Source organism: Pan troglodytes, chromosome 1, assembly GCF_028858775.2.
Source record: "Pan troglodytes isolate AG18354 chromosome 1, NHGRI_mPanTro3-v2.0_pri, whole genome shotgun sequence".
Lineage (NCBI taxonomy): Eukaryota > Metazoa > Chordata > Mammalia > Primates > Hominidae > Pan > Pan troglodytes.
The window spans coordinates 98,169,183-98,179,582 of record NC_072398.2 but is presented as its reverse complement, the minus strand read 5'-3'; the positions used below and the strand labels follow the sequence as shown (position 1 = coordinate 98,179,582).

The 10,400-nt window shown below is 46.2% G+C and overlaps 1 protein-coding gene across 1 annotated transcript in view; it reads left to right on the top strand.

Moving 5' to 3' along the window:
- The first annotated feature begins 1,608 nt into the window (after window positions 1–1,608).
- Window positions 1,609–10,400, top strand: part of BNIPL (BCL2 interacting protein like) — a 9,879-nt gene continuing 1,087 nt past the window's right edge. The window contains exons 1-8 of the mRNA XM_001170701.8: window positions 1,609–1,956; window positions 2,558–2,622; window positions 2,850–3,080; window positions 7,022–7,204; window positions 7,398–7,500; window positions 7,662–7,793; window positions 9,566–9,652; window positions 9,836–9,934. Of these exons, the coding sequence (XP_001170701.2) occupies window positions 2,894–3,080; window positions 7,022–7,204; window positions 7,398–7,500; window positions 7,662–7,793; window positions 9,566–9,652; window positions 9,836–9,934 (791 nt within the window). The 5' untranslated portion in view covers window positions 1,609–1,956; window positions 2,558–2,622; window positions 2,850–2,893. The remainder of the gene's footprint in view (window positions 1,957–2,557; window positions 2,623–2,849; window positions 3,081–7,021; window positions 7,205–7,397; window positions 7,501–7,661; window positions 7,794–9,565; window positions 9,653–9,835; window positions 9,935–10,400) is intronic.

Sequence of the window (10,400 nt, the reverse complement as noted above, 5' to 3'; positions counted from 1 at the left end):
TGGGGGTCTTACTGTCTTTTTTTACAAGTGTATTCAGGCCTTTCTCTGTGATAGTTGTTTCAGTCTCCTCAAAATTCATCCCCCTTCTTCGTACTATACTTAATGTCTTCTTTCTGTTGACTCTTTTTGGGAATAAGGAGCAACAGGCTTCTGTCTCCCCTCATCCTCAGCCTCCCGTTCAACTTGTTTATTCTCCCAGAAACCTCCTTATAACATACTTCCGTTTCGCCAGTTTTCCTTATGCTTGAAAAGTAGATCCAAGATAACAGTCCTAGAAACACACACAATGGTTTCTTTTTCTTTTTTTTTTTTTTTTGAGATGGAGTTTTGCTCTTTTTGCCCTGGCTGGAGTGCAATGGCACAATCTCAGCTCACTGCAACCTCTGCCTCCCAGGTTCAAGCGATTCTCCTGCCTCAGCCTCCCAAGTAGCTGGGATTATAGGCATGTGTCACCATGCCCAGATAATTTTTTTTTTTTTTTTTTTTTTTTTTTTTTTTTTTTTTTTTGTATTTTTAGTAGAGATGGGGTTTCTCCACATTGGTCAGGCTGGTCTCAAACTCCCGACCTCAGGTGATCCGCCTGCCTTGGCCTCCCAAAGTGTTGGGATTACAGGCGTGAGCCACCACGCCCGGCCAGAAACACAACGGTTTCTACTGGTTTTTTTGCTTGTTTGTGTAAAGAGCAACTTTGAGAGGGATATATGGAGTCTGGAAAGGAGAACAAATTGCCTTCCTAGACTCAACCAAGACTGGACCCCACTAGAAAATGCACTCTCCTCCCCAAAACCCGCCCCCTCACAGGAGGCAGGGTTTTTCTTTTGGGCAAACCTGCTTCTGGGGAGAGGAGTGGCAAAACCTGTTTTGAAGATGAGGTTACCTCCCTTCCACACCTCCCTCCTTGGAGGCAAGAGCTACAACAGCTGAGACAGAAAAGAGGTAAGGAAGTGTTGGGGGCTGGGACAACCAGCTCCCCAACAACTCCTAGGTGTTTAAAGAAGGAGGCAGGAAGACTTGTGAAGATGGGAACTATACAAGAGGCAGGAAAAAAGACAGATGTTGGGTAAGTAAGATCTTGGCTCACTTGATTGGTAACAGTGAATAAACAGTCCGGAGAGACTTCCCCACCACCCAGCTCTTACCGGGTCAAATCTCGGGTTCCTCAAGGAGACAAGACTGTAAGAGAATTTGCAGAGAAGAGATGAGGGTGGTTTTAGGTAGGAAATGTCAGTATGGTATGGAACTGGGGAACAGGATTCCAGGATAATTCCCTGGTTTAAAAATCAAGGAAGTTTCTGTAATATGTTGTACCTGATAAATCTTCCTGTGTTCTTTTATTTTCTAACCCTCACCCTCCAGAATGGCCATCAGGAAAGCTGAACCAGAACCGAGTTTAGGTCCAGGTTCTCGTTCCGGCAAATCTTTCTCCTTACCTTCTTCCTCCACCCCTCCACCTATGCCATGTTTTCCCTTAGCCACTCCCCAGCTCGGTGGAGGAAAGGCAGGCCTGACTAGGTACTGTCTTCCCGACTTTGCTCAGTGATAGCTGGGTGGGTATAGCTGGCTTCCAGCCACTTGTAATGTGGGACATCTCTCACCCCAACTTTGTAGGTGGAGCAACTGCTACAGAGGTAAATATGATTAACTTTACATTCCATCTCTCATCTGCTCCCAAACTTAACAGCAGGTAATCTGCTTCTAGCAAGTGGTGAAGGTAAGAGAAACATCTGTATAGGAGGCAAGAGATCTGAGTCCTTTTGAAGGCCTATCCTCTGCTCTGTATCTCAATTACTGTTCTTCATTTCAATTATTCTTACCTACTATTCAGTTCCCTTGATCTTTTCTTCTTGGGGGCTGTCTTAGGGTCACGGAGATTGCAGAAGCACCAGAACTAGGAGCAGCCCTGAGACATGGGGAGTTGGAGCTGAAGGAGGAATGGCAGGATGAAGAATTCCCTAGGTGAGGACGTGTGAGGGTGGCTGGGAGAAGGGAGGGATGGTCACGAATGGACGGAGGGGATGGCGCGGCGGCTCATGGCTGTAATCCCAGCACTTTGGGAGGCCGAGGCAGGTGGATCACCTGAGGTCAGGAGTTTGAGACCAGCCTGACCAACACGGTGAAATCCCGTCTCCACTAAAAATACAAAATTAGCCAGGTGTGGTGGCTGATGCCTGTAATCCCAGCACTTTGGGAGGCCGAGGCAGGTGGATCACTTGAGCTCAGAAGTTCAAGACTACTCTGGGCAACATGGCATAACCCCATCTCTACAAAAATACAAAATTTAGCCAAGTGTGGTGGTGCACACCTGTAGTCCCAGCTACTCGGGAGGCTGAGGTGGGAGGATCGCTTGAACCCTGGAGGTAGAGGCTGCAGTGAGCTGTGATTGTGCCACTGCATTCCAGCCTGGGCAACAGAGTAAGACCCTGTCTCAAAAAAACAATTAAAAAAAAAAGCAGCATAGGTGATAAAATCATGGTGGGGAGAGAGAACCTATATATTGAGTCCTGGCTTGATGCCTTTGGTGTATATGTCTGCCGCCTTTTAATCTCTTCCCCTCTAGATTGCTTCCTGAGGAGGCTGGCACTTCTGAAGATCCTGAAGACCCTAAAGGAGATTCACAGGCAGGTAGGTCAAGTAGAAACCAGGCCTCAAGTTCTTGATTCTAGTCCAGTAAAGGGCTATGCCACCTCTATCCTTTTACAGTTCCATTTCCCCCTTTTCCCAAATCTCCCCTGCGTGAGTCCTTCTTCAGCATTCACCCCATATTATCACTTTCACATACAGGAATTCTAGCCCTCTTGGCGCTCCAACACACACACCCATCTTGGTTCTCTTTTTCCCCCTTTCTCCAGCTGCAGGTACCCCCAGCACTTTAGCCCTGTGTGGCCAGCGCCCCATGCGCAAGCGTCTTTCTGCCCCAGAGTTGCGGCTGAGTCTGACTAAGGGGCCTGGAAATGATGGAGCTTCACCCACCCAGTCTGCACCTTCCTCTCCTGATGGCAGTTCTGACCTGGAGATAGACGAATTGGAGACACCTTCAGACTCGGAGCAGCTGGACAGTGGACATGAATTTGAATGGGAAGGTGGGAAACAAACCAGAGGACTCAGCTGGTAGAAGTAGAGGCTAGAGCTAAAGGATCAGGATGGACTTAATGGGACTGCAGTTAGAACTAATAAGGTGGGACCAAGGGCTACGGCCAGCAAAATTAGTTTCCTCAAATGGAACTTGGGCTTATAGGTCCAATGTGAGAGTAGTCAGTAGAGGGGGAGGGGAGCCCATTGTTTATTAAGGAAAATTTAATTGAATGCCTGTTACATACTATCATGTATAGGACTGGGGTTATAAAGATGAATAAGAGAGGGCCTACAGGGAATTCTCTGCTTAGTAGGAAATAAACATATATAAAAATAATTGCAGTTAAAGATTATGATCTATATATGTGTAGGGTACAGTGTAGACAGGGAGAAGGAAAAGGTCAGTTCTGCCTGAGAGATGTTAGGAAAGGCTTCATGAAGGAGATGATTCTGAGCTAAGTGTTGAAAACTGAAGCTGACATTTATCAGGTAGTTGGAGAGAGGGCATTCTAAGGAGAAGAAGCAGAAGCAACTCAAGCAATAGCATGGCATGTTGGGGAATTCAAAGTATGAGCATGACTATTTTAATATGAAGGGCCGGGAGGTGAAGAGAGAATGACAAAAGATAGTGCTGCTGGGTTAAGTAGAAAAAGGTCACATCATGGAGGCCCTTGCTGCCATGCTAAGGAGTTTAGGTTTTATCTTATAGACAATAGGGAGTCATGATAAGTTTTTTTGTTTTTTGTTTTTGATACAGAGTCTTGCCCTGTTGCCCAGGCTAGAGTAGAGTGGTGTGATATAGGCTTACTGCAACCTCTGCTTCCTGGGTTCAAGTGGTTCTTGTTCCTCAGCCTCCTGAGTAGCTGAGATTACAGACGTATGCTACCACGTGTGGCTAATTTTTATATTTTTAGTAGAGATGGGGTTTCGCCATGTTGGCCAGGCTGATCTTGAGCTCCTGGCCTCAAGTGATCCGCCTGCCTTGGCCTCCCAGTGTGCTGGGATTACAGGTGTGAGCCACCATGCCTGGCCCAGTAAGGTTTTAATCAAAGGAGTAACATGATCAAATTTAACGAGTCTGAAAAGATTGGAAACAACCTAAAGATCCAGCAGTAAGGTATTACGTTTGTTATGGTGCATCCATCCAATGGAATACTAAATACTAGGCAACATTTTGTTTTTGAGACAGTCTTGCTCTGTTGCCCAGTCTGGAGTGCAATGGCACAATCTTGGCTCACTGCAGCCTCAACCTCCTAGGCTCAAGCAATCCTCCTGCCTCAGCCTCCCAAGTATCTGGGACTATAGGTCCACGCCACCAAACCTGGCTAATTTTTATATATTTTTGTAGAGACAGGGTCTTGCTATGTTGCCCAGGCTGGTCTTGAACTCCTGGCCTCAAGCAATCCTCCTGCCTCAGTCTCCCAAAGTGTTGGGATTACAGGCATGAGCCACTGTACTCGGCTATGCAACTATTTTTTAAAATGAAGCAGTTCTTAGGCTGGGAGCGGTGGCTCACGCCTGTAATCCCAGCACTTTGGGAGGCTGAGGCAGGTGGATCACCTGAGGTCAGGAGTTCAAGACCAGCCTGAGCAACATGGAGAAAGCCCATCTCTACTAAAAATACAAAATTAGCTGGGTATCGTGGCACACACCTGTAATCCCAGCTACTTGGGAGGCTGAGGCAGGAGAATCGCTTGAACCAGTGAGGTGGAGGTTGCGGTGAGCCGAGATTGCGTCACTGCACTCCAGCCTGGGCGACAAGAGCAAAACTCCATCTCAAAAAAAAAAAAAAAAAAAAAGAAGCAGCTCTTTCTATTGCTATGGAAAGATCATGCAGAATGGTGGGTATAATATATTATCATTTGAATAAAAAGCTAAAGAGGCTGGGTGCAGTGGCTCATTCCTGTAATCCCAACACTTTGGGAGGCTGAGGAGGGCAGATCATCTGAGCCCAGGAGTTGGGACCAGCCTGGGCAACAAAGTGAAACCCTATTTCTACAAAAAAAATTTTTTTTAAATTGGCCGGGCTTTGTGGCACAGACCTGTAGTCCCAGCTACTCGGGAGGCTGAGGTGGGAGGATCACCTGAGCCTGGGAAGTAGAGGTTGTAGTGAGCCAAGATCATGCCACTCCACTCCAGCCTGGAAGACAGAGTGAGGCCCTGTCTCAAAAAAAAAGGTAGAGAAGAAAGGAAAGCTTGCTCTAGCAGTGGTATAGAGGGTCTATTGGAAAAAAACAGACTAGAGGCAGGGAAAGCAGTAAGGAGGCTAGTACCAAGGCCAGGTGAGAAATACTAAGAACCCAAACCAGGATAGCAGTAGTGGAAAGGATGATGAAAGAATATCATAGAGATAGATGGATGACAATCTGGAGTCCAGTTCATTTCAGGGCTGATAGAGAAGAAAGAGTTTCACATGACATGCAGTTTTCTCACTAGCCAGGCATGCTGATGTGTACCCATAGCCCTAGCTACTTGGGAAGCTGGGGTGGGAGTATCACTTGAGCCCAGGAGGTCAAAGCTGCAGTGAGCAAAGGTCGAGCCACTGTACTCCAGCTTGGATAGCAGAGTCAGTCCCTGTCTCTAAAAGAAAACAACAACAACAACAATAATAATAATATAATTTTCTCATTCAGGCAGCTAGATGGATTCAGTCATTCATCAATACAGGAAATATGGCTGGGCACGGTGGCTCATGCCTGTAATCCTAGCACTTTGGGATGCCAAGGCAGGTAGATCACCTGAGGTCAGGAGTTTGAGACAAGCCTGGCCAACATGGCAAAACCTCGTCTCTACTAAAAATACAAAAAATTTGCCAGGCATGGGGGCGTGCACCTGTAGTACCAGCTACTCGGGAGGCTGAGGCAGGAGAATCACTTGAACCTGGGAGGCGGAAGTTGCAGTGAGCCAAGATTGCACCACTGCACTCCAGCCTGGGCAACAGAGCAAGACTCCATCTCAGAAAAAAAAAAGGAAATAGGAAATATGAGGGAGAATAAGAATAATAATTTATTTATTATTATTATTATTATTATTTTTGAGACAGAGTCTCACTCTTGTTGCCCAGGCTGTATTATTATTATTTTTTTAGAGACAAAGTCTCACTCTGTCACCCAGGCTAGAGTGCAGTGGTATGATCATAGTTCACTGCAGCCTTGAACTCCTGGGCGTGAGTGATCTTCCCACCTTGGCCTCCCAAAGCAGAAAAGAATGATTTTGAGTTCCATTTTTTTGTTGTTGTTGTTATTGTTTTGTAATTTGTAATTTTATTATTTTTTAAATTTTTTGTAAAGATGAGGTCTCACTTTGTTGCCCAGGCTGGTCTCAAACTCCTGGCTTCAAGCAATCTTCCTGCCTTGGCCTCCCAAAGTGCTGGGATTACAGGCACGAGCCACTGAGCACAACCTTGAGTTCCCTTTTGAATCTGGTGATTTGTTGATGACAAGCAGACACGAAGTGAAGATGTACACTCTAGGCATTTAGGGATATGGCTAGAGTCAAAACAGAAGCCTGGGTTAGAGGCTAGGTGTGGTAGCTCATGCCTCTAATCCCAGCATTTTGGGAGGCCAAGGTGGACTGATTGCTTTGAACTCAGGAGTTCAAGACCAGCCTAGGCAACATGGCAAAACCCTGTTTCTACAAAAAATACAAAAATTAGCTGGGCATGGTGGTGCATGCCTGTAGTTCCAGCTACATGGGAGCCTGAAGCTAGAGAATCGCTTGAGCCCGGGAAGTGGAGGTTGCAGTGAGCTGAGATCCCACCACTGCACTCCAGCCTGGGTGACAGAGTGAGACTCTGTCTCAAAAAAAAGGAAAAAAAAAAAAAAAAAAGAATCAAGGAAAAAATTGAGTAATGACAGATTAGAGTAACAAACTAGGAATCTGAGGAAGTTACAAAAAACTGAAGGTAGGAAATCTGCCTTGTTGATCCTTCCCCATCCCTCTCTTTTAGATGAACTACCCCGGGCAGAGGGTCTGGGCACCAGTGAGACAGCTGAAAGGCTGGGCCGAGGTTGTATGTGGGATGTGACTGGAGAAGATGGACATCACTGGAGGGTGTTCCGAATGGGACCACGGGAGCAGCGCGTAGACATGACTGTCATTGAGCCCTATAAGAAAGTCCTGTCTCATGGAGGTAATGGCTAGCATAATGCAGATGTTAAGAGCTATGGCTTCTTAATAAAATGCCTAAGCTGGAGACTCAGTCATTGGATCCAAAATCTATCCTGGAACTTTCAGAGACCCTCAGAGTCCCTCAACTTAAACAGATATACTATCTGTCAATACATATTTGTTGACCGAATGAATTTTCCCCTTACACTCTCCAGGTTACCATGGTGATGGCCTCAATGCTGTCATCCTTTTTGCTTCCTGTTATCTACCCAGAAGCAGCATCCCCAACTACACCTATGTCATGGAACACTTGTTTAGGTGAGGTGGAAGGCCTGAAGGGCTACAGGGCAGTGTTAGGGAGGGAAAAGTAAAAAAGAACTCCTTCAAATATCAGTAGCTGATGGGAGAGTCTACAGTAATGTTCCTCTCACTCTCTGAAGCCCCCAACACATACCTTCCCTGCAATTTCATCCCCCCAGGTATATGGTGGGAACTCTGGAGCTGCTAGTAGCTGAAAATTACCTGCTTGTTCATTTGAGTGGAGGCACAAGCAGGGCCCAAGTTCCACCTCTAAGCTGGATACGTCAGTGTTACCGTACCCTGGATCGGCGGTGAGACCTGGGATGAGAGGGCTACAACTCTCTATCTCATCTTTTTTTCCCCATCTTTCTATTATTTCTTCTTCCATTTAGTCCTTTTCCTATTTTCTTTGTCCTTTTACGTTCCTTTCCCAGCTCTTTTGTCTTCTGTCTTCTCTTGGAGTCAAGGAAATCTAGCTTCAAATCCTGCTGTTACCACATTACCGTTTACTAGCTGTATGGCTTTGGACAAGTCACTTAACCTCTCTGGGCTTCAGCTTCAGTTTTTTTGGTTTTTTGTTTTTTTTTTTTTTTTTGAGACAGGATCTGGCTGTGTCATCCAGACTGGAGTGCAGTGGCACGATCTCGGCTCACTGCCACCTCTGCCTGCCAGGCTCAAGCGATCCTCCCACCTCAGCCTCCCAAGTAGCTGGGACTACAGGCATGGGCCACCATGCCCAGCTAACTTTTGTATTTTTTGTAGAGATGGAGTTTCACCATTTTGCCCAGGCTGGTCTCAAACTCCTGAGCTCAAGTGATCTGCTTGCCTCCACCTCCCAAAATGCTGAGATTATAGGCATGAGCCACTGCACTCAGCCACTTCAGCTTCTTTATCTGTAAAATGGCAATAGTTATACTTTTGCCACTGGGTATTTGTGAAAATCGAGTAAATTAGTGTGGCATATTGCCTGGCACACAGAAAGCACTCTTCTCTCAGTCTTGCCATTTATTTCCCTTTCCACACCTCCATTATCTTCTTCTCTGCCTTCATCACTGACCTATGTGTCTTCTCTGTCACCAGGCTGCAGTGCAGTGGTACGATCTTGGCTCGCTGCAACCTCTCCCTCCCTGGCTCAAGCCATCCTCCCACCTCAGCCTTCCAAGTAGCTGGGAGTACAGGCATGCGCCACCACCATGCCTAGCTAATTTTTGTATTTTTGTTGTTGTTGTTAGAGACAGGGTTTTGCCATGTTTCTCAGGCCAGTCTTGAACTCCTGAGCTCAGGTGATCTGCCTGCCTTGGCCTCCCAAAGTGCTGGGATTACAGGTGTGAGCCACTGTGCCTGGCCCTGTGTCTTCTTTTCCTTCTCAGGTTTTTTTTTTTCCCCCTTTTGGTTCCCCCATCTCCATTTGCTCACATTTCTCTTCTTGCCCCCTTTCCTTTTTTCGTCCTTGCTGGTCTTCTTCCACCTAGAGTTTTATAAGTAATCTTGGTCATGGAGCGATGTAGAAGCATGCAAAAGGAACTTACGCGAGGGTGGAGCACAAGATGGAAATGGAGCAGAAAAAGACCAGGTGGTCGGGCGCGGTGGCTCACGTCTGTAATCCCAGCACTTTGGAAGGCCGAGGCGGGCAGATCACGAGGTCAGGAGATCGAGACCATGGTGAAACCCCGTCTCTACTAAAAATACAAAAAATTAGCCGGGCACGGTGGCGGGCGCCTGTAGTCCCAGCTACTCAGGAGGCTGAGGCAGGAGAATGGCGTGAACCCGGGAAGCAGAGCTTACAGGGAGCTGAGATAGTGCCACTACACTCCAGCCCAGGCGACAGAGTGAGACTCCGTCTCAAAAAAAAAAAAAAAAAAAAAATCTTGAGAGTTTTTTTTAAAATGAGGATCATGGAGGGCTAAATAAGATGGGTGGAGCTGAGATTACAGCTGACGGAATGGGGATTAGACCCAAGTACCAGATAAATCTAGAAACTAGAGAAGTGAATGAAGGAAGTTACAGTACAGAAAACAGTTCCACTTGATCTTCACACATAAAGGTGGAAGAAGAAATAGGATGATCTCATGTTGTTTTTCAGGCTACGGAAAAACCTGCGAGCCCTGGTGGTTGTCCATGCTACATGGTATGTGAAAGCATTTCTGGCACTGCTTCGGCCCTTCATCAGGTACTAGTTCTAGGAACAAGGACTCCTTTCTCCTTCCCCCCATTTTCAAAATCAAGATTAGGATCTTTCTCCACCTTGATTCTTTCTAGCCTTAACCACTCTACTTCTACATTTTTCTTTGCAAGGATTTTTGGGAACCCTTCTCCCAATACAAAACACAGTTGATTTATTCTCTCTTTTCAGTTCCAAATTCACACGAAAAATCCGTTTTCTGGACAGCCTGGGGGAGCTGGCCCAACTCATATCCCTGGATCAAGTCCACATCCCTGAAGCTGTCAGACAGTGAGTTTCACACTTAAGAATAAAGCTTTGGGGTGGGATGTGTAAAGCCAATCTCTACTTTTTTAATGCCTTGGGGGACATACAAAAGAACGAAAAGCTAGAGGGCCCTGTTTTCGGGTGCTTTAATGTATATGGGGAAACTGCACACACCCAGAGAAGAAATGAAGGACACTACCGCATCCAACAAGAATAAATGAAAAAAAAAAAAAAAAAAACCTATACATATAAGTGCAGAGGCAATAAGGAATAAAGGAATAATCACAGTGCAGAGGAGATTCAGACTGGCCCTAGAAATTAGGAAGAGATGTGTTGGCAGTGAACAGATGATATCCAGTGGGGGAGAGGGTGTTAGGGAGCAAAAGTGCTAAATGATGACTCAACCCAATCATCTAGCTCTTCCAATTCACCTGGCTTCTCTCCCCAAACCAGAAAATAAAACCCAAGTCCTACCCCCTGAACCACTTCT